This window comes from Carassius auratus, chromosome 40 (genome assembly GCF_003368295.1).
Source record: "Carassius auratus strain Wakin chromosome 40, ASM336829v1, whole genome shotgun sequence".
NCBI lineage: Eukaryota > Metazoa > Chordata > Actinopteri > Cypriniformes > Cyprinidae > Carassius > Carassius auratus.
Window position 1 is genome coordinate 1079751 of NC_039282.1, and position 24243 is coordinate 1103993.

The 24243-nt window shown below is 34.1% G+C and overlaps 1 protein-coding gene and 1 long non-coding RNA gene across 2 annotated transcripts; one reads left to right on the top strand and one right to left on the bottom strand.

Annotated features, from left to right (window-relative positions):
- Positions 1–208: 208 nt before the first annotated feature.
- On the bottom strand, positions 209–4503 carry LOC113058210 (uncharacterized). The gene is made up of 4 exons (XR_003277938.1): positions 4264–4503; positions 3529–3602; positions 3338–3407; positions 209–572 (listed from the first exon to the last, which is right to left on the bottom strand). It is a non-coding gene; the product is annotated as an uncharacterized LOC113058210 (long non-coding RNA).
- Positions 4504–7238: 2735 nt separating this feature from the next.
- On the top strand, positions 7239–17735 carry LOC113058199 (leukocyte immunoglobulin-like receptor subfamily B member 3). Its single transcript, XM_026225887.1, has 9 exons — positions 7239–7289; positions 7563–7641; positions 11494–11529; positions 11881–12147; positions 16313–16444; positions 16538–16699; positions 16793–17059; positions 17238–17501; positions 17583–17735. Exons 2-9 carry the CDS (start codon positions 7611–7613, stop codon positions 17705–17707), a joined length of 1284 nt encoding a protein of 427 aa, XP_026081672.1. The 5' UTR covers positions 7239–7289; positions 7563–7610; the 3' UTR covers positions 17708–17735.
- The last annotated feature ends 6508 nt before the right edge of the window (positions 17736–24243 follow it).

The window sequence follows — 24243 nt, forward strand, 5'->3', positions numbered from 1 at the left end:
AATGCCAACCAATAATTATATAATTCTTTTTTCTTAAAATTACATTTTAGTAAAAGAAGCCAAATGTATTTTCTTTTGTGACACAGCTATACATGAATATATACACTAGTTAAATAAATGCAGTCGATGTGAATAAATCCATTTTCAGTCAAGCAATTAATACATTAATGGATCAAATATTTCTATTTGATTTACTGACAACCAAAAATATGTCTAAATGATTAAAATAATGTATAAAAGTTAGCATCACAATAAATGCATACATGCACAAGTCAACAACACATGATACAAAGCTTCATTCAAACGTATTGTTCTAACAATCAAGTATTTACAGATGGTGAACCCAACATCCTCCCGCCATCTGAACACAGCTGATACAGTTCTGCCGCTGCACTTCACAATCTCACTCTTCTCAATGGGGATGTCGTTGAGCAACAGGATGAGGAAGACCTTGATGACGGCTCTCTGAACCACACAACCTTGAAGCGAGAGAAGAAGAACACGTGCAGGACAATCTGACTGCTGTGTCTGCTCCAAACTTTCGTGTGCCTGCACCCCATGAGCACGACTACCTGAAAAACATTTACACAGAGTTTACAAGTACATGATGTATTACTTTTGTAGTGGGCTAAACCACTGAATTGGTTCAAATATATAAATAAATTATACATTTATCCAAAGTGACTTACAGTGCATTCAGACTAACAGTTTTTACCTAACATGTGTTCCCTGGTATTCGAACCCACAACCTTGCACTGCTAACGCAATGCTCTACCCCTTGAGCCACAGGAACACCAGTGTGTCCTTGAGCAAGGCTCTATTCTCCAGGTTGATCAGGGGATTGTAGGCCCCTGTTATAAGAGCACTGTCAATCACTTCAGATAAAAGCTCCATCACATTTTTTGATGATGCTTTTGAAGCTTCTGAAAGTCAGCCTTCATTGTTTAAACATTAACCAGCTGAACAAACATTACCAAAATCACATCCTCAGTGTCTTGTGGTCTTTCTCTAGATGCTCTCACTGGCTCTGGGGTCACTAAGGATGAAGACACCACACTGTAAAACCCGACAAGTTAACTCAACTCAAATCGTTTGAGTAAACTGATTGCCTTGACTGTAATACCCGACAAGTAAACTTAACTCAAACGGTTTGAGTAAACAGATATCCTTAAGTTATGTTAACTCAAACCGTTTGAGGAAACCGATTGCCTTAAACCATTTAAGTTGAAAAAACTAACAGTTATGAGTACTCTGAACTTAATTCAGTTGAGTTCACTGAAAGAAGATATACATTGCAATTAAGTGATTAAGTGATTAATTGAGCTTTAGTGATGAACACCTGCTGTTAACAAACAGAATCACTGAAGAAAAGAGAGAAAGGAACAACAGCTGACTTCAGATACAGCCTCACTCAAACCTGAGAAGTTATGTTAACTCAAACCATTTGAGGAAACCGATTGCCTTAAACCATTTAAGTTGAAAAAACTAACAGTTATGAGTACTCTTTACTTAATTCAGTTGAGTTCACTGAAAGATGTACATTGCATTTAAGTAATTAAGTGATTAACTAAGTGCAGATTGAGAATTAGTGATGAACAGCTGCTGTTAACAAACAGAATCACTGAAGAAAAGAGAAACACAAGAACTACTACAACTGACTTCAGACACAGCCTTAGATGAAATCAACTGAAATAAAATACATGAAATCTCTCAAGATCTGATTAAACAACCCCACAAACAGCATCACCAGCTCCACTTATTAATAACCAGACTGACTTTATTTCTGTCAGACGTCTACAGAAGATCTTATTGAGAATGAACTAAGGTTTAGATGTTGATTTATTGTTTCATTTGAAGTAACCATGTTAGAGATCAGTGTTTGCTTTAGTTGGGCTCTTGACCCTTGATTTCTGTCTTAGTCTTTTCTCTGGCTGTTATAACCATGTGTTTCTAAAACACATTTGTTGTAACTCAAAAGCCCAGAAGAAATGCCATCAGGTGTTAATCTGTAACTAGGTGTAGGTTGTTATACTTTATAAAGGTGATGGTAATTATTCATTATTATTAACAGTTATTGATCCATGTGGAGTCTAATCTCTGATGTGTAATTAGAAATGATTCTAGTAAAAATGAAACTAAGAGCCAGTGATTCTGTAACATTCAATTAATATTAAAATGACTTCATAAACATTTTGTACACATACTTTTGTCTTCTATGCCAGTAATTGGTCAAACACATCAATAATCAGAATATGAACCTCTACAATGGTGACAAAAAAACATGCTGCAATGCATGCTGGGTACTATTGTAGAACAAAACTCATCCATGGCTCCCAGCATGCTCTGCAGGATTTTTTTTTTTTCATGGTCACCATTGTTGAGGTTCATATGCTGATTATTGATGTCTGTGTGTGACTAGTTGACACCATAGAAGTCCACACTGTTTGGAAAGTCTTTGTATTAACGGATTATCACAGGATCACTGGGTCTTAGGATCACTTTTACTGTAATCAATCAAATTACATAACACTTATTTCATCAGAAATTAGACTTCTTATGAATCAATAATTGATGATTATCACCAATATAAAGTATAACAACCTACACCTAGGTACAGGTTAAGATCTGATGGCATTTCTTCTGGGCTTTTGAGTTACAACAAATGTGTTTTAGAAACACACGGTTATAACAGCCAGAGAAAAGACTAAGACAGAAATCAAGGGTCAAGAGCCCAACTAAAGCAAACACTGATCTCCAACATGGTTACTTCAAATGAAACAATAAATCAACATCTAAACCTTAGTTCATTCTCAATAAGATCTTCTGTAGATGTCTGACAGAAATAAAGTCAGTCTGGTTATTAATAAGTGGAGCTGGTGATGCTGTTTGTGGGTCGTTTAATCAGATCTTGAGAGATTTCATGTATTTTATTTCAGTTGATTTCATCTAAGGCTGTGTCTGAAGTCAGTTGTAGTAGTTCTTGTGTTTCTCTTTTCTTCAGTGATTCTGTTTGTTAACATCAGCTGTTCATCACTAATTCTCAATCAGCACTCAGTTAATCACTTAATTACTTATGCAAAGTTTTAAAACTTACATGGTTTAAATCAAGGCAGTCTGTTTACTCAAACAGTTTGAGTTAAGTTAACTTGTCGGGGTTTACAGTGCACAGCAGCATCTGGTCCTGATGAGACGGTAAGAGCTGGAGTGATGGAGCATCTCATCTGTGACTCTCGATCATTTCCAGGATGATGCTCTGGTCTTCTCCATCCTCAGTGCACACACCAGTCTACAGACATGTTCATGTCCTACAAAAATACACAATACAAAAAGTCATTACATTATTCTTTTGTTTCAGGTTTTCCCTCTTTTTCACCTTTCTTTGCAGGTCCTGTTCCACCACAAAAGATCTGCAGCAAATGCACAGAAATCAAGAATAAGAAAGAAGGTGTAATAGTTGTTTAAAATTACATTAAAATAAAATACAACTTAAGATTTAAAATGTTTCATTTATTTTTGTAGTGTACTTACACAAATCCTTTGATGGTAGCATTCCTTCATCAGTTACTCTACAGCAGATAAACACATATGTGTCTCATCTGTCCCTGTAACATCCAGACAAGAGTCAGTCTCCTCTGTTATATATCTGTGATATACTGCATTTACATGTTGAGTTAGTTACTGATGTAACTCGCTTTTTATCCAACACAAATGTTCCTTAAATTATCAATATTGCAAATGGACAAATAAAATAGATAACTTATGTTTAGTTACTTTATGTAGATTTGTTTGTTTACATGACTCACATTCATCTATAGCAGTGTTGACAAAAGTGAATTCTACACAATATCACACACACATATCACTCAGACACCTGTTTCATGTCTGTTAGATGTGCTCATCTGCAATACTTATCAAACATTATCCAGTCAGATGATAAATAGACATTTTAGTACTAGTCTTCAAGAAGTATATATAGTTTATGTAAATCTACTATTGAGTCGTGTACTTAATGGAGCTCCCCTGTTAGTTATGCATTATAAAACATGTTTACAGCTAAATCACAAATATGCTATATTATGTAGGTCACAGACAGACTGAGCCTGTGATACCTGGGGATAGCGTCTTTTTACCTTTTGCTTATATGTTGCTTACTTTACGCCTTAGTTTTAATAAATTATTAACTCCAAAAACAATACCACTGTATGAAAATGACTTATACACTTCAATTTAAATAATTATTTCGGAAAAAAATAAGATTCTCACCGTTGTCTCTCACAGCAAGCTGTCATATTCGTCTTCTTTCCAGTTTAACGGCGGTTGGCATCCAGCTTATTGGTGCATTACCGCCCTCTTCTGTTCCGGAATGTGGGTCAGATAATACGTTTTCCTACTAAAACGTACACTCTCACATTGTCCCCTAACATTAATATCTACACACACATCATGAATCAAATCCTGCCTAAAACCCCTGCCTCCCTTAAAACGTAATCAATATTCTACTCTGTGCCACCATATTGCCAATAACTTATCGTTTTGAGGTCTCGCGTGGTTCTGTGTGATTTGTACAACTTCAAGTTACGCCCCCGTCTTGCAGTCTGCAGACGTACACGCTTGTTTATAAAGGCAATCGCAGTATATTTCGGCTATGAATTAAACGCAGGAGGGTGGTCTCAGCCGTGAGCAGTTTACTGCCGAACACGACTCCAGGTCAGGCTCGAGAACCAGTGCAACGCAGCGCAGTTACGGTGGAAACAGATAAACAGAGACTGTTTAATAGCACATAAATTACTTCTGTTTAACGTTTAATGTTTAGTTTTATTGTTTGTTAAACGAGTTTAAATATGGGTAATATGTATACCCTATTAAAAACAATATAAACAATGCTATAAATGATAATTAAAGGACAATTAAGGAAGTTAACATGCATTTGGATTTAAATTAAACTGTAAACATTATTTAATGTATGAAGTAAAACATAAGCTAGTAATATAGTAAAAATGTATAAACTTTGTCTAGGTTAAATCAACCCCTTATGTTGGGTTAAAAATTAACCCAAGATGGCTTCTGTCTTATATTTACCCAGCCCTTAGGTTAATAACAACCCAAATTGGGTTGTTTTTAACCCAGTGTTTTTTAGAGTGTAGTATGTTATGTTTAAGCTAGGTTAAAGATATGGGTCTTTAATCTAGATTTAAACTGCAAGAGTGTGTCTGCCTTCCGAACAATGTTAGGTAGGTTATTCCAAAGTTTAGGTGCCAAATAGGAAAAGGATCTGCTGCCCGCAGTTGATTTTGATATTCTAGGTATTATCAAATTGCCTGAGTTTTGAGAAAGTAGCAGATGTGGAGGATTATAATGTAACAGGAGCTCATTCAAATACAGAACCTACTAGACTGAGAGACCATTTAAAGGGTTTGCAGGTGTTTTGAGTTAATTAGCTGATTAGAATGTTGGAACCAGGTGTCTTCAATATTGAACCTTTTCACAATATTCTAATTTTCTGAGATACTGAATTTGGGATTTTCCTTAGTTGTCGCAAACCCTCCCTCCCTCCCCATTATAAGCATGAGCATATTACTGTGCACATTCTGGTTGTTATCTTCTTTGTTTCAGATCACTAAGGCTTTCAAATCTTAGTGGGCATAGACCTCACTGCTGAGAGACAGTCATCTTCATAACCAGGCTACATGACGTCCCACTGCCACAACTACATGATTATCACTGTTTGCATTAAAGACATTATTAAGAGTATTAATTGTCATGTATTTCTAAGCTGATGGTTTCGGGGGGTTAATATTTAAAGTTCTTGTATGTTAAATTATTCTGGGAGCTAGAACCCCCATAAGGAACCATACCGCCAAAGATAAATTGTGTTCAATAAACTCAAGTTAACTTGCCAAAGTGGTTCCTGTCTGAACTTAATTAAGTGTAAATCTCCTGCTGCCATATTTCATGCTTTTATCTGTTTCTTTTTAAATAAAAACAGTGCCTATTTCTGCAGCTGATGTTTTGTTAAAAAAAAAAGGTTTCATAATAAAAGCAGAAGAACCAGGACCAAGAATAATTACTTTACTGAATACGGTTTATTCTTTAGATGTCTATTTAAACTTCAACTAAAACATCAACCAGATCTATGATCAATAGTAATGATGATGCTTTGCAAGCAACACGGATTATGATTATTGTGTTATTATGCATGAAGCAAGAATAAAAACACATCTGAAAACCACTTATGTGAGCTTCTCTTCACACTGTTTCATCTTTCTATATAGTACTTCCTCATCCACATTTAGTATCTGCAATTTAGGCTACATGTCACGTCCATTGGTTAATGTCTTTTCTTACAGTTTTCTTCACACAAATTATATGTATCCATTAAAGGATATTGAAATCTCAGACAAATACTTTGTGCACCCCATGTTTGTCAAGTCACACCAAGTCAACATTCTCTATCTTGAATCTATTTATAAAATTCAATTCAAACCCAAAAATATGGTTCCTTAAAACTAATTTGCAAGTAATTTTCTTTAAATTGCCAGTTACTCATCAACAAAGTTACCCTCGCTGTGATCCCACTGTGTAACTGTCCACTGATGATAATAAGTGTGGTGCATGAATGTGTGTGTGAGCTAATTATGTGTGCAAAAGTTAATAATTCCAATCAAGTGTTGACACGTAACCAGAGTAAAAAGTGTAGCTTAATAACTAACATATAAGTTACACTAATGAAATATATAAATAGAACAAATGACCCTTATGAGCCTGGTGTTTTCAGGGCTCTAAACATGTGAAATTACATTAAAAGTCTTTAGATAGAAAGTAAAAGGATGCTTTACAAAATTTTAGCTACTGAACCAAGAAAGACAGCATGCTGCACAGTGACTATTGTCATATTGAATTACACTTTTGTATTTGCCATTGCATTGTCTTTGTTTGCTCTTGGTAAAGAACTGAAAAGACTGCTGAGAGCAGTACGATTAAATGTAGTTTTCCCTCCAAAATCTTTCTTCAAAAATACTAAAAGTATTGTTATCAGAATCATTAAGTAGCCAGAGTAATGCACATAAGAATCATTGAATCCATTGTCTCGATGTATGAATATGATTCTGTGTTCAGAGATACAAATATATCAGAGCCAAACACAATCAGTGTCAGGGGTGTGATAGAATAGAAACAGATGGACATGAGCTCATTTTTGTGGTTAGGTTTGTTCAGTTTGAGCTCGGTGACATTAACCAGAGAACAGCAGCTGATCACTAGTTTCTGCTTCTTTACTTCATTAATATTAGGTAAGTTATAAATACAGCTAAAACAGTACTATAAAGATCTGCTAAAGTATTGTTTAATTTTCCTTGTTCATACAAGAATATTACTTCTCTTAAAGGCAGATTGATGCTGTTCAGTTTGATACTGAATCATGACAACATTTCTGTCAAAATCTTGCATATTAGTCTGTGTGACATTTTCTGAATAAGATCCACATTCCCAAATTATTATATTTTTTCCCTCTAACACTTGGGGTGTGTTTGTATGTCTTTAATGAGTCATTATGTTGACTGTAGGTATCAGGAAGTCTTGAGTCTTTAACCGTCTGTCATTATTCGGTCAGTATGGAGCTCAGTCTTCTTCCTCTTGTACTCTGTGAGTACTGTTTTCTCTTGATGTATTTCAGTGGATTTTAATTGCTTTTATATTGTGAATAGCATCAAGTGACTTAGTGTTCCTGGATTTTTATTTTCTTGTCCTGCCCTTCCATGATATATCTGTAAAAATGAGCTTGAGGAAGTAAGTGTGCAGTTAGTGCCGGATGTGAAAAAGAAATGCACTCTGTCATGTTTTGGTCAGTCAATTTTTGTTATATTGTTTTTTAACTCTTCTGTTAATAAACAATATGACAAGTATAATTTCTGTTGGTTTGTTTTGCACAGATGCTTTAACTTTTGTTCACTGGAGTTTATCTGTATTTATCTGCTTGTGATCAGACTTTCTTTTTAATATAATGATAAAAAACAATATAAAAAAAATAAGATTACAAGATTAAATTTGTAATACTTTGAGAATGAAGTCAAAATATTATGATAATAAAGTCAAAATGTTTCGAGAATAAAGTCGAAATATTACGTGACTAAAGTTGTAATACTATGAGAATAAAGTTTGTTTCAAGAATTTACATAGTAGAAATTAAAGTTAGCTATATTATTTTGTGAGGCCATTATAGCGCATGTAAATGTCCCGGATTGAGAGTTGCAAGCCACCGGAATTTATCTGAATATCGTTGTGTCGGAGTGGCTACATCATCTTACTGGGATGAGGAAGAGTCAATTTTAAGTACTCGCTGAAACAGCGTAATATCAAGAATATGATATTTATTAAAGACTGAACAGGAATAACTTTTTATCTTATCAGCTCATACACCCAATCGACATTCCTCCGGGGGCGCTGTAGCTCTCTTATTTAATACACTACAGATATATGTGGGATTATTAGCAAAAATTGTACAATGTGTCATACTCACAGCGACAGTATGCTTGGAAATAATATTTCATATCTTCCATTGCATTCGTTATTTGCAGTACGCCACCCACCCAATAGCAATAGGTTTTATGCTTTTGAGAGACCTACTATTAATGTCTCAGATTTCAAAATCAATTTTATAGCGAAACACAAATATGTCTTACAATAATGTGTTTTTCAAGCTCCTTAATGATCAGATCACTGTATTTATGTGAAACAATTCATTAAATTAAACTGTTTTCTTTGTTAAAATTCTAAATATGTGAAAAGTAATTCTCGGATTATTTCTTTTTTAAACTCATAATATTTCAACTTTATTTTCGTAATATTTCAACTTTATTCTCGAAACATTTTGACTTTATTTTCATAATATTTAAACTTTACTATTGTAATATTTCGACTTTAATCTTGTAATCTTAGATATTTTTCTTTCAAAGTGGCACTAAAACGCCGTCGTATTTTGGCCTTTTCTCCAGGCTGCAGAAGCATGGAGTGGGTTTGCATTTGATCACGCACTTCTTTCCACGATGCACTCCTTTTCCTTATTTATTTTATTCATTAATTGATCAACAAAACAACAATTAAAATTAAGATACAAATTATACAAAACTAAATTAATTTACAAAAGGACTGTATACAATTTTATAAAATGGTAAAAAATTGTGTCTGACCCACTCCATTGCTTCTGGCATACTGCTGTTCAATTCAATACCCTTTAAGACTTTAACAAATAACGCAGTTTTCTTTCATAATTAACTGATTAAATAATACAAAACAAATAATATTTGAACAAATATAAAACAAAAAATAATTTTCTTTGATGACTACAACATATTTTATTTAGATATTAACACAAAACTATGTTGTGAACCAGGGACGTACAGGGAGTAAAAAACGGCCAAAACTACAAACAATGGCTACAACATCACACTATTACAGCAATTCTGTCACATTTATTGCAATTAACATCACAAAACCCATTTTGACCCTGCTGATAAAAACAACAGAAACCATCACAGAAATTCTTATGATTTCTATTGAAATATATCAGAATGCAAAATGAACCTAGAATCTAGAAACCTGAAACAACAGTATTCTTCAGTTTGAGTATTCACATCTCTCTCTCTCTCTCTCTCTCTCTCTCTCTCTCTCTCTCTCTCTTTCTCTCTCTATCTCTCAGTGTAATGTTATGTTAATATATATATATATATATATAGGCTATTTCATTTACTGTATTTTCTAACTCAGTATCTCTCAAATGTAACTGATTCTAGAATCACTGCTGTCTCTTTATGGATGAATGAATGTAATATTCATGTCAGACAATGTGGAGTAATAAATAGCAGTTAACATTTGGACTAGGGGTGTCCTGGGATATTAATATAGTGATCACTTGATATTGTATAGTAAATACACTTGTTTGCAAATAAATGCACAGACTCTATTTAAACTGAACAGAGATGACATCACTGAATTCAATGATGAACTGCCTTTAACTGTCATTCTGCATTATTGACACACTGTTTTCCAAATGAATGTTGTTTCTTTGACACAATCTTTTTTGTTTAAAGTGCTATATAAATAAAGGTGACTTGACTTGTATATAATATATAATTAACAAGTATAATTAATGCAATTTGTTAAGATCTAATTAACTATAAAACTTGTGCAGTAAAGCTAATTCAGAAAAAAAAAAAGTTGTTGTAAGTTGACAGTAATATCACCTCGACAAATAAACATCTCAATCTCACTGTCTGTAAATTTGCAACGGAAATTTGGATGGAAAGGACTTATTAGAAATAAAATAACCGGGTAACTGCAGACCTTTTAAAGACCTTTTAAGACAATTATTATATTAATTTAAACAATTATTATCAATTATTATATTAAATTACTGAAATATATCTCAGTTTCTTAATTGTTTAGATTTTTATAATGCATTAGCTTTTTGTCGATCCACTGGTTCACATTTAAAAATATGTTGCAAAAAATAGCAGACGGTTTATTGTAAAAGCAAAGGGTTTTCTGCCAGCAGCAGGTTTCACTTCCGGAACTAGCAGAAATATATCAGTTTCCCCTTTAACCACAGAGAGGGACTTTAAGACGTGCAGTGCTCAAGTTTATTCAGAGAAATCATAGACTATTGAAGTTTCATCTACACACTCATCTGTATTGCAATTCTTGTCTTGCTGTCCCCAAATTTAATACCTCTTCATAATTAAGACTTTCTGTATCCTTTTAGAGTTTACATTGCCTTTTTAAGGACTATCAGAAATCCTGAGAACATAGTTCAGTGAAAACATTTCTGTCTAGCTTTTTGTTGACAATGCATTTTACGTTTGATATCTGAGGCAAGTGTAACTCTGGCGTTTCCTTTGTTTGTGTGTAGTGGGGTACTGACGATTTAAATAAAAGATTTCTAAACACTCCAAACATAAAAGTATAACCTTGAACTTAAAAGTATAATCTGCTTACCATCTTGCTGTTTTCATGGTCTGTTTTTCGTTTATTGTTTGCTAATGTTAGTGAATGTTTACATTAGAGTGCACGTCCATCTACACTGAAATTAATACAGGCTGAAACTCTCCTGGTTGGAGATAGTATTACACTAAAAACAATATTAACGGCACTTTACATTTCAAATACTTTCAAATTGATCATCCGAGTCTAAAATGATCCAGCGGGCCGTACTAAAAGATTGTGGTATACAGCAGTTTCAGTTTCTAATAACCAAAAATAGATTGCACTAGCGCCCCTTTTATCGGCTGTCAACATCTCTTTATCTGACTCTGTTTCTGCGACGATGAATCAGCAGAACATTCAGATGGCCAGTCCGCTCCTGTCAACATTTGTAAAATTTGTAAAATGATGGTGTTTTACAAGCAACGGAAGAATAGAGTCTACCTTTATATAACTAATGTAAAACACACAAAATCAGCTCCATGTTCACATTCTAGTGAGTTATTCTCTGTGTTTTAGTGCTGATTTCAAGCGTCCACTCTGCACACACTGAAGGTGAGTGAATCTCATCACATATTCACATGAGTGATTCTACACTGTTACAAACTAACCGTGAAAAGAAACTTTTTTATAAGGATTTTAAATACACCTTTTTAACAAGTTATTTGTGTGTTGTGATTAGAGGAAGAAATTTTACCAATGAAACAATAACAGTGACAAAACACAGCAAACATATTTCTTCAGATGATTCATAAGACACTATATAAGTGATTATAACAGCCAAAGACAACATTTCAGTCTAATCTGTTGTATTTAACCTGCATGTGTGTTTTGCAATTAACTGTGATATTATTTTTATTATTTTATTGTCATATTTTATCATTGTGAACTGTTGTCATTGTACAGAAAAACCAAAACCCAAAGTGTCCATTAAACCTGCTCAACATGTGTTCAGAGGAGAGAAAGTCACTCTCAGATGTGACATATATGATGAAGGAGTCACTAGCTGGAGATACAGCTGGTATAAAGAAGATTCAGACAGCGTTTTCAGTGATCAGCAGGAACACACATTCATGTCTGTTACTGAGTCTGACGCAGGTAAATACAGCTGTGACGGATTTAAAGGATCACGCTGGTCACAAAAGAGTGATGCAGTTACACTGACAGTATCAGGTGAGGTTCATCATCTCTTCACACACACACAAACACACGTTTAACATGTTATTAATGAGTGATTTCTCTGTTTCAGATCCCAGAGCAGTGTTAAGTGTTTCTTAGGTTGTTAAAAAGTGATCAGATTTTTTGGGGACCAAGCACCAAACTCATGTTGGTCTTTTTTGTGCTTACTCTTTTGAATATTTTGGCTAAAAACTGAATTCATATCCTGTTCTCAAAATGAGGAAGATGTTTTCTGGAGTCTTGATCATCAGACAAAATATTTCCTCAACTGTTTTTTTTTTTTTCTCCTATTCATTTTATTTTCACAAAAGATTGTTATATTGTTCAAACATTACCAAATTACACTCTAAGAAAGTAGTTATGATATTTCTCCATCACTTCTGTTAAAATAAGCTTTCATAATTAATACCAGTTTTTCTATTGTTGAACTCTGTGCTATTTTGAGGTTTACTGTAAACTGCTGTACACTTTTAACACTTGTGCGGCCCTCATTTGGGAGTCACACTCAGGGTCTTCACGGTCAAAAGAAATGTAGGTTTTTTACCCCTCAGTAAAATCAATGGAATATATTTTTATTCGATAATATTTTTTATTTTTTTCTTTTGTATTTTCAGAACATTTTAAGGTATTAATTAATATCTATGCAAGAATTATTAACAATTTTTCTCATAGAAAATAGTACATCATTTTTTCCCCCTAATTTTTCACAATTATTTTTAAATTAATTTTGTATTTCAGATTAAAACAGAGACTAGGCCTTTCAAAAAATTTTTTTTTTAAATATTTTTAGCGCCACCTGGTCAGAGCAAAGAAAGAAAAACATGTAAGTGCATGGTGCAACCAGTTATTACCAGCATAAGAATCCATAGAAAATGCTTGTGAATTACCTTATTGTTTATAGACATAATTGCTTACTCATTAAGTAGTGGACATGAATATATATTAATACATTCTAAAGAGTACTTTTAGTATAGTTTTAGATATTTTTGGTTATAAATAATGATTTCATGCATTATTTGCATTAAAGTTTTTGCATTATGATTACAATCAAACCTGAACATACAGTAATGTTAGAAAGAGAACACAAGTAAGCATTTAACCTTTTTTTGTTTTAGAATTTAATTTTTTTTTATGTAAACATTTTGCAATGAACATGTCTATTTTTGTAAAATATCAATGAACTAACAAAAAGAAGGAATAGTAATCAAAAGGAAAAATCACAAAATAACAGGAACGGTGCAGAGGACCAAGCCTGACTTTCTAAGTGCACTGACAAACCCAAGAGGCAGCGCTTGCTTCTCATTGTTGTTTTACAGACGGCAGGTAATAGGTGTGTGTTTGTGTGTGTGTGTGTGTGTGTGTGTGTGTGTGTGTATGTAAGTGTGCGCATGTTCTTTTGTGTGTGTGCGTGTATTTGTTCGTGTACACGTGCTCATGTTCTCGTGTGTGTGTGTGTGTGTGCGTGCTGATTTAGAGTGTCATACCTGTTAGATTTTTCTGCATTATGACTAAATTATTAAATTAATTTAATAGGGATCTATGTGTAATTGTGTGTGTGTGTGTGTGTGTGTGTGTGTGTGTGTGCATCTGTGTGTGATTGGATGTGTCAGTATCAGACTCTTGATGTTTAATAGTGCCATGCCTTCACAACTGTGCACTTTTTTTCAGTTTTGTGATTGATTTGTAGATTGGGTACACAAATATTCTCTGAATTGTTGTGTTTTTGTCTATTTTCCATTCATTTCCTATGGCAGGTCATTTTTGACCGAAGACCTTGAGTGTTACTATTTTTTAATGCCCACTTAGACTATTCGAATCATGCCCTCAATTTTTTTTGTGTGTTCATACCCCAAATGCCATAAACGTCACCACATTCATGTCATTCCGATGAAGCTTTGATTTTTAAAATTTTAAAATGTAAGATATTCCGGTCAGAAATGACTGAAGACCCCACAAGGGTTAAACCCATCAAGTAACTTAACTCAAACCGTTTGAGTAAACAGATTGCCTTGATTTAAACTTCTTAGCCAGCATCAGAACGTCCTCGTCCTCAAAGCCTCTCCCCTCGCACGTGTCAGTGTTTATGAATAGATTAAATGAGACAGGACAAATTTAATCTTGACAATCTATGTATAATTATAAAGATCTAAGCCTCAAGCATCGACGACAGATCACTGTTTTTCAATGGAAAGCTTATAAAGACTATATTTGCTACATTTGTGTAAGCAGTACACATAAAAAAATAAGCAATGATCAGCTCAGCTCGCTATTACTGAATGATGACGGCTATCAAAGTGAACGCATCTATGTGAATAGAGTAAGTGGATTATTTACTTTGGCACATTTGTGTTATTACCATCTGTATAAGTGGCCATCAGCACATCAGCACTTATTCGCATCGTAATTCATTGTCAAAGATGCATTTTTAGCAATCTCAGGAAGTTCTTTAATTGGCAAACAAAGTTAAATCTTTTTTTATTTATTATTATTATTATTATTATTATTTTTCTTACTCAAATTATTCTTATTGTATTTTTCTAGTTCTCAAATAAATCACTTATATGATGTCTAAGTTTCTAGTGTTTCTAGTCTAGTGTTTTATAATTGAAAAAAACTATGCAGTGGTATGTTTACTGACTAAATAGTTTGCAGAATAGAAATAGTTTGCCTTCAATACTATTGGGAAATATATTTTCTTATATTTGGGGCGTGGGGGGTGTAGACATAGTCTCAGAAAAATATTCGCAGGAGTCTCATTTTTCATGATATTTTATTCAGATTTGAAATAGAAACTCATGAGACATGTGGCTTTCAACCCATTACTTTTCTAGATTGCTCCAGGACTCATTTCATCTATTTTTATCTCAAATAAAAAAAAATATTTAAGAGTGGTAAAAAAAAAATTCAAGGCACTTCAGTGTCTATAACTTTTAATATTCTTTAGCCTCATCAAATCTGGTTGATCTGGTTGATAATGACCCAAAGGGTCTTCTTTCCAAAGACAACAACATTATGTTTGTAACACACTGAAATAGGAAACTGTTACAATTTTAAGTTAGGTAGAGCACTTTCAGCTGTGAGTTCCATAATGGGGGGTCAGGTTAACAGGTTTTAAACCATGTAAGTTTTACAATTAATTACTTAATTGCAATGTTTAAGCAAAACTTTGGTAAAGTTTTTTTTTTTGACTGCTGCTGTAGATGTAGTTGTGTGGCACAGAAGGTCAAACTCTGGGCTATTAACTTAAATATTTCGTTAGAAACCCGTCTGATGGTCTTTGGTCATTTGTTGTCCTTGAACTCTTTGCACTGAACTGAGGGAATGATCACCAAACTTGTTCCTGTAATTGCTGTTTGCAGCTTTATTTCTTACATTTTATTAGAAATCAGTATGCACTAATGATTTACCAGTGATCTTCTGCTGAAAACCTTTCATAACTCATGATCACACTGACTATATATTGACAGGTCCTCCTAAACCAACTCTGACTGTTGAGCCACAGAGTTCAGTGTTCACTGGAGACTCAGTTACTCTGAGATGTGAGCTGATTCAGTCACAGAATGGATGGGAGTTTCTCTGGAGTAAAGACTCAAACACTGAATCTACTGAAGCTGCAACTAAAACAATCAATCGTGTGAAAGACTCTGATGGAGGACAGTACAGGTGCAGAGCACGAAGAAGAGGATATTACACCGACTACAGTGAACCAGTAGTAGTGACAATATACGGCAAGTATCAAAGTACATATTTGATTATTTGTATGTATTAAATTACTACATTATTTCATTGTGAATTGTTTTCATTGTACAGAAAGACAAAAACCCAAAGTGACCATTACACCTGCTCAACATGTGTTCAGAGGAGATACAGTCACTCTCAGATGTGAGATATATGATGAAGGAGTCACTAGCTGGAGATACAGCTGGTATAAAGAAGATTCAGTCAGTGTTTTCAGTGTTCAACAGGAACACACACTCATGTCTGTTACTGAGTCTGACGCAGGTAAATACAGCTGTGAAGGATCAGAGACAGCAGGATCACGCTGGTCACAAGAGAGTGATGCAGTTACTCTGACAGTATCAGGTGAGGTTCATCATCTCTTCACACACACACAAACACACGTTTAACATGTTATTAATGAGTGATTTCTCTGTTTCAGATCCCAGAGCAGTTTTAAGTGTTTCTCCACAGAACTGGTTGACTGAAGGAGATCCAGTGACTCTGATCTGTGAGGTTCACAGCTTCTCTACAGGCTGGACGTTCAGCTGGTTCACTTTAACTGTCTCACCAGGTAAGTTATAATGTGCTTCATGTGCTAACTTCTGATTAGCTGATTTGATTCAAGCCCAAAATACCATTTAATATCCATTCTCTGGTTCTCCAGATCAGTATGATCAGCTGTCAGACAGCAGCAGAGGAGCAGGAGGAAACTACACGGTCAGTTCTGTTGCTCTAAATCACACAGGAGTTTATGTGTGCAGAGCAGAGAGAGAGAAATCAGTCTATAAAACACCGTTCAGCAACACACAGCTGCTGTGGGTCACTGGTGAGTTCAAACACAATTAAACTATCGGTTCATATCTAATCAAGAGTATTTCTATACTCAAATCTGAAACTACAGCTGTGATTGTCTTCTCAGGTGTTTCTCCTCCAGTCTCTCTGATCGTCAGTCCCAGCAGAACTCAACACTTCACATCTGTCTCTCTCTCTCTGAGCTGTGAGGACCAGAGTAACTCTACTGGATGGAGAGTGAGAAGATACACAGACGCTGGACGGCTGGAAGATTGTTCATTACGTGGAGGATCTACATGTACATTCAGCTCCACCGTCCCATCACACACTGGAGTGTACTGGTGTGAGTCTGAATTTGGAGAGAAACATCATCCTGTTAATATCACTGTACACTGTGAGTCTGTGTTTCTGTATTTAATCACTTTACAATCAGTTTACAATCAATGCAGGAAACAGGTTGATTAATAATCAGTGGACAAAAAACACTCAACAAGGAAGCGGTACCAAAAATGTAATCATTTATAAAATGAAACTATTTATGTGATCAGTGTGTGTTTGCTCTGTTTCTGTAGCTGGTGTGATTCTGGAGAGTCCTGTTCATCCTGTGACTGAAGGAGATCATCTGATTCTGCGCTGTTTATATCAACACACAACCCCAGCAAACCTCAGAGCTGATTTCTATAAAGATGGATCACTCATCCAGAATCAAACTACAGAGATGAACATCACCACTGTCTCAAAGTCACATGAGGGTTTCTACTACTGCAAACACCCGACGAGAGGAGAGTCACCCAAGAGCTGGATCTCAGTCAGAGGAGGCTCAAATGAACACTGCTGTATGTATGAGCTGATTTATTTCTTCATATGTTCTTGTTCAGATAAGGTGCATGATAAAATGCTTGTTTGTCTCTTTTCAGTGTTTCTTTCAGAATCTCAGATCTCGGTCCTCAACATACTCAGTTCTGTGCTGGCAGCTTGTCCATATCTGCTAGTGACAGTCATGCTGGTTTTCGAATACTGCCGAATGAGAGGTAAAACATGACTGATTTATTATAAGTAATTTATATGCTCACTGGGCTAATTGAATAGAAAAAGAAAAGGAAAAAAAAAATCAATAAATCATTTATTGAACAGAATCTGCCTCAGTGCTAATGCCTTTGTTTATACAAATATATAGATTCATATTTCATATATATATTCAGCTTTGTATATATATATATATATATATATATATATATATATATATATATATATATATATATATATATATATATATATATATATATATATTCTCTTATGACACAGCCATGCATTTTTGTGTCTGTTTTTTTTTTCTTGTCAGTTTTGTATATATATATATATATATATATATATACAGTAGAGACCAAAAGTTTGGAAACCTTACTATTTTTAATGTTTTTGAAAGAAGTTTCTTCTGCTCATCAAGCCTGCATTTATTTGATCACAAATACAGAAAAAACAGTAATATTGTGAAATATTATTACAACTTAAAATAATAGTTTTCTGTTTGAATATACTTTAAAAATATATATTCCTGTGATGCAAAGCTGAATTTTCAGCATTATTACTCCAGCCTTCAGTAACATCCAGTCTATCACATGATTATATATATATATATATATATATATATTGACCCCAAATTACGGACCAGTACTGTATATTGTTATTACAAAATATCTTAAAAACATAGCTTCTTTTTCTTTCTTTTTTTTACTTTTTATTCAACAAAGTATCCTAAAAAAGTATCAGTAGTTCTTATTATACAGCTTCTGTCAAGATGACCTTTGACCTTTTTGACAGGTTGAACTTCTGGTAACCTTATGATGGATGGGTTGAACTTTCCAAATGAGTTCATGGGTTCACCTATGACCCCTCCCCACGCATCGATCATGTGGTTTTGACAGAAGCTATTTGCCTGTTGTTTGAACTTTTTCCCAGTAATATGGGTTATGTGTGTGTGTGTGTGTGTGTGCAGTTGGCTGCATGCAGAGAGAACTGTCTGACACCAACCCCATTTTTTGCTCACGAATGTAATGGGAGTGGATGTCAGACAGTTATTTCACATTTATATATATACAAAACATTCTATAATTTATATAATTTATATAATATAATTAATTATCATGCTAAAGTTGAAAACATACCGTTCTTTATATTCTATAATTTATATAATATACATAATCTAAAACAATTAAAGGTTGAAAAACATTTCATTTATTTCACATTCATATATAAAACATCCTATCCTTTATATAATATTTATAATATAAATTATCATGCTAAAGTTGAAAACATGTCGTTCTTTATATTCTATAATTTATATAATATACATAATCTAAAGTAATTTAACTAAGGTTGAAAAACATTCTGTTCTTTAAAAGAATTATAAAAAGCTTACTGAAACCAATCCGCCTACCTTATTTTAGACAGAAGCTTCAGCTTTGTGAGAAACGGGCTCGCAGCTCCATCTGTCGGACGCTCTCTGAATGAACTACCCCGACTCATAAAACACAGTTGAGCCGCGCCGTCAGACAGAGATAGCGTGCCCCCTCCTTTTTCATGGATCCGTACAACAGAGCTAAAGTTGAAAACATGCCATTCTTTATATTCTATCCTTTATATAATATACCTAATCTAAAAGCAATTTAACTAAGGTTGAAAAACATTCTGCTCTTTTAAAAAAGGTTATAAAAAATATATTGAAACCGACTGTTTCAGATAAACAAGATCCATTATAATTTTTTTTTTTTTAGAGAGCAGAAAGGAGTTGTTTTCACATCACCTTTGACCCTGTGTCTGTGTTTGCACGCTACAGTTCACTTTCGTCCGAATTTACTACCCAATCATAATATCTTTAACACCATTGTTAATGAAAACCAATGTATCTCACGCAGGAGTACCATGTTTTTGACAGTTTTCTGATGGGTGCATCTATGAATTACGACACTCCCCGTCTAGCATCTCTCGTGCCCTTGGATTTATGATGACACGGGGCGACCCTTGCTCAGCTTTCCACCTATTGAACAAGTCCATTCATAGAACAAGGATGACACCTAGCGGTCACTCAACACCGATTTCTTTCAAGACGGCCACCTTTATAAATGCAACTTGTACACAATAATGTAAATGTATTAAATTGTTTTTGCATATTAACCAGATTGCTGTCTTGGGGCAAGCAAAGTTTGGTGCTTGTTAAGCACAAACTGATGTCAACCGTCAGTGACTTGATGATAAAAATTTTTGTTTGCACAGCAAAAAAATCTGCGTGAAATTAACTCTGCTGGGAGTACATGTGAGACCACACTCAAGAGTGTGAAAGTGTTAAAATAGGAGTGTTAAATTAACACTGAAGCAGAGTTAAAGTTGAGATAATTAACTGATTAATTGAGGGATGATTGACCATTATTGACGAGACCTGATGCTAACATGCAGAATCAACGAAGATGAAAATCACTATTTTAATGGTGTCTCCATTATAGTGGTCAGTGTTTGCTTTAGTTGAGCTCTTAACCCCTAATATGTTGAAGTCAGTTTTTAGATGGATGTTATAACGGAGTTATAAAATTGATGGACAAGCAAAGACTATTGTTATTCCTGAATTACTGAGTTAAAGTTACATTGTTGATTTTTGCAGCCCTATGATTCTTGAACAAAGTATTTCCAGCATTTTAAATACAATCTGAGGAATTTCTTAAAAGTTGTTTGTTCAAAAATCTTTCAAAAGAGTCTTTCCGTTAGACGTGCAAACATCAAGAATCAACCTGTGAATCTCAACAATGGTGAAAATAAAAAAGCATGTTGCAGTGCATTCTGGGTGCCACCTAACAAAATTAATTCATGGCTCCCATGATGCATTGCGGCATGAATAAATTATTAGCTGAATTGTTTCAGTAATTTCCTTTATTCTTACTATTCTATTTTTGTTTTTCATGTTACTTTTAGTAGTTTGTTTTCTAATGTTTAGAGTTGTTTGTTTTTCTGAATATGCTGTTTGTCACTGTTGTTGAGATTCCTACACTAATTTTTGATGTATGTGTGTGCCTAAAACAAGCCTTTTTTATATCAGAACAACTTTCAAAAAATCCTTTTAATTAGCAGGTACTGTACAATAAAATGGTGGTTATAATCAATGAGATCAATCAAATCTGTTTAGGCTTTAATTGAGTTTGGCTATTCAGGTAAAATGGCCATGTTTTGACTTTTTTCTTGTCTGTTTGTTACAATTCAGTTGTAACAGCCAAACCAAATCTGACTAAAAATGTAAGGCTCAAGAGCCCAACTAAACCAAACACTGACCACTATAATGGTGACATAAAAATAGTGATTTTCATCTTTGTTGATTCTGCATGTTAACATCAGGGCTGCCTTCAGCCCCGATAAAACGTTGCACAATGTTTTTTAAACAGAAACGGTGATGTGTTGAACACACTGTTCTGATGACGCAAGAGTTGCAACTATGGCAGCTGAGAAGGCCATTTTGTGTTCTTTGTGAAGAATTTTCGGAGCCATCTACACTGTAAAAAGTGTTTCCCTATATTTATTCAGTAAAATTGTGTCAAAAATTTACAAGCAATATTATTAATTAAATTTAACACATTTTAATTAAGTAGAAATAATAATTAGAAATGAGTAGAATGACATGAAAAAATTAAGTAAAATTTACATACAAATATTGATTTCATTGGACAAAAAACAAACAAACAAAAAACACTATGCTAAAGAATACTATGTTATGCATGCCAGGCTAGTAGTTGGCGATCATGAAACATTATATGCATGCACATGACATCAGCCTTTTTACAAATTAACATTTTTGTGGCTTACATAGATATGATACAGGCATCATGTTCAAAAGGCTGTGTCTTAAGGCCCCCCAAACAGAGTTATTGAAGACACCTAAAGTTCACAAACAGAATCAAAGGGTAAATTATTGGTTACCATTATAGTGGTCAGTGTTTGCTTTAGTTGTGCTCTTGACCCTTGATATTTTAATATTACATTGCTGTTGTAACTCAGTTATAACAGCTAGACAAACTAAGAATAAAGATGATCAGGTAGAGCTGGTCATGTTATTACATAATCTTTGTTCATTCTGAATATCTGAACTAATTCAGAGTCTGATCTCTGAGACAAAATAACATTCATTATGGCAGCCCTGTGACTCAACAAAAAAGAAAAAAAGTGGAAATTTCAGTGTAAACCAGAGTTGGAGAATTCTGTTTAAAACTGAGAAAGGGGAACTTTCTTTTGGCACACAGTGACACCAAGAACCAGCGTATGAATCTCAAGAATGGTGACAAACAGCAACTGTAAGAATCACAAAACAAGCTACTATAGAATTGTTGCTCATTATTTATTCATGCCGCAAAGCATGATGGGAGCCATAAAATGAGTTTTGATTGGTGGCACCCAGAATGCAGTGCAACATGCTTTTTGATGGTCACCATTGTTGAGGTTCTCAGGCTGATTCTTGATGTCTGTGTGTCTAAATGAAAAAACTTTTCTTTTTTAACAAGGTTTTGATCAGAGGTGCTTCTAAGAATTTATCTGATAATGCTGAAAACACAAGAGCTTATATTGTTCAATCACAGGACAAATGTTATTGATAAGACACAGCCAACACAGACCAAATGATGATGTAAAAACAAATAACACCACCTGGTCGCATTTCCTTCTTGGCTTATCTAGCTGCTGTATCACAACTAGCAACCAAAACAAATCTGTTTAAAATTTTAAGGGTCAAGAGTCCAACTAAAGCAAACACTGACCACTACAATGATAAGCAAATTATTATTATTATTTTTCATTCAGTGATTCGGTTTGTGAACTTTAGGTGTCTTCAATAACTGTTTTGGGGGCATTACAACCTTTTGAACATGATGCCTTTATCATATCTATATAAGCAACAAAAATGTGAATTTGTAAAAAAGCTGATGTCATGTGATGCATATACTGTTTCATGATCGCCAACTACTGGCCTGGCATGCATAACTTAGTATTCTTTAGCATAGTGTTTTTTTTGTTTGTTTGTTTTTTGTCCAGTGAAATCAATATTTTTATGTAAATTTTACTTATCTTTTTCATGTTATTCTATTCATTTTTAATGATTATTTCTACTTAATTAAAATGTGTTAAATTTAATTAATAATATTGCTTGTAAATTTTTGACACAATTTTACTCAATAAATATAGGGAAACACTTTTTACAGTGTATTTAGCCTCTCATACTGACTTTATTTGTAGTTCATACAGTTTTAATACCCTGTATTTTCTTTCTCATTTTTAGGTTAAAGCACTTAATTACCATTGTTTATTTCTATAGCAAATGTCATACACTTGCAATGAAGCTAAAAATATAAACAACTACACCATTATGTTGATATCCTATATTTTTACAATAAAACTTACGACAAACATGTCTTCTAATATCCTCAGTTGTTGCGTATACCAAGCTGCAACTAACACATTTGTACATTATTTTCATTGAAGCCATTGTGCGAGTTCACTTTAATACCACATGCTTTATATACATGTTGCTGCTGATTGGACTGCAGTTCTGACACACCCACCAAACAAGAGAAAAGGCATCTCAAACCCCGTTGCACACCGGTGCACGCTGTTTCCAGGAAACATGATGTTCAACCCGGAAACCGTAGCAAAACGTTGCGCACCATTTTGAACTTGAACGTGCCCCAGGTCTCGTCAATAATGGTCAATCATCCCTCAATTAATCACTTAATTATCTCATTAACTTTAACTCAGCTTCAGTGTTAATTTAACACTCCCATTTTAACACTTTCATACTCTTGAGTGTGGTCTCACATGTACTCCCAGCAGAGTTAATTTCACTTTGGATTTTATGCTGTGCAAAGTCTCTCTGTATGTTTTTAAAAATAAAAATATTGATTTTGCTTTAAATGTACGCTGAGGATCTCGTTTGTTTGTCACAGCATAGACTGTGAAGTTTAGATGAAGTTGATTTATCTTTTAGAAGAATTCCTTCAGAGAAAGACCCTCGATCGTATTCAGTCATTAAAGATGGTTCAGGACAGATGGGTTTGCAGACCCACGCATCCTGTAATTTGAGAACTTTGCTTTGCTACGGTCATAAACCTTACACATATCTACGGTACTTTCAGACACAGAGCAGGAAAGACATTTTGCAGGGCCTCTGTTTAGCCGTTCCAAAATACCTCCATTTAAAAGTAAAAATAAAATATTCAAATGACCATCTGTACTTCTAACAGCTGTAGTTCTATTTTATATATTTTATATTAAAATTATCCTTACTATCCATATTATATTAATTTAAAACAATATATTTAACTGGCAGTATCCCCCCAATGTGTGTTTTCCATCAGTTGTTTGGCCTTCAGCCTTTTTATGTAGTGCTTTTCATTTACTGTAAGATTGCTACACTAGTGTAATGAAAGTTAACTTTTCTTAAAGTTTATAGTTGTATTTTACTGTATCCGCATCCTTCTATTCTGTAAATTGTATGCGTACTGTAAAACAAATATACATTTTGCTTAAAGTCAGTAAAATAATTACACCTAC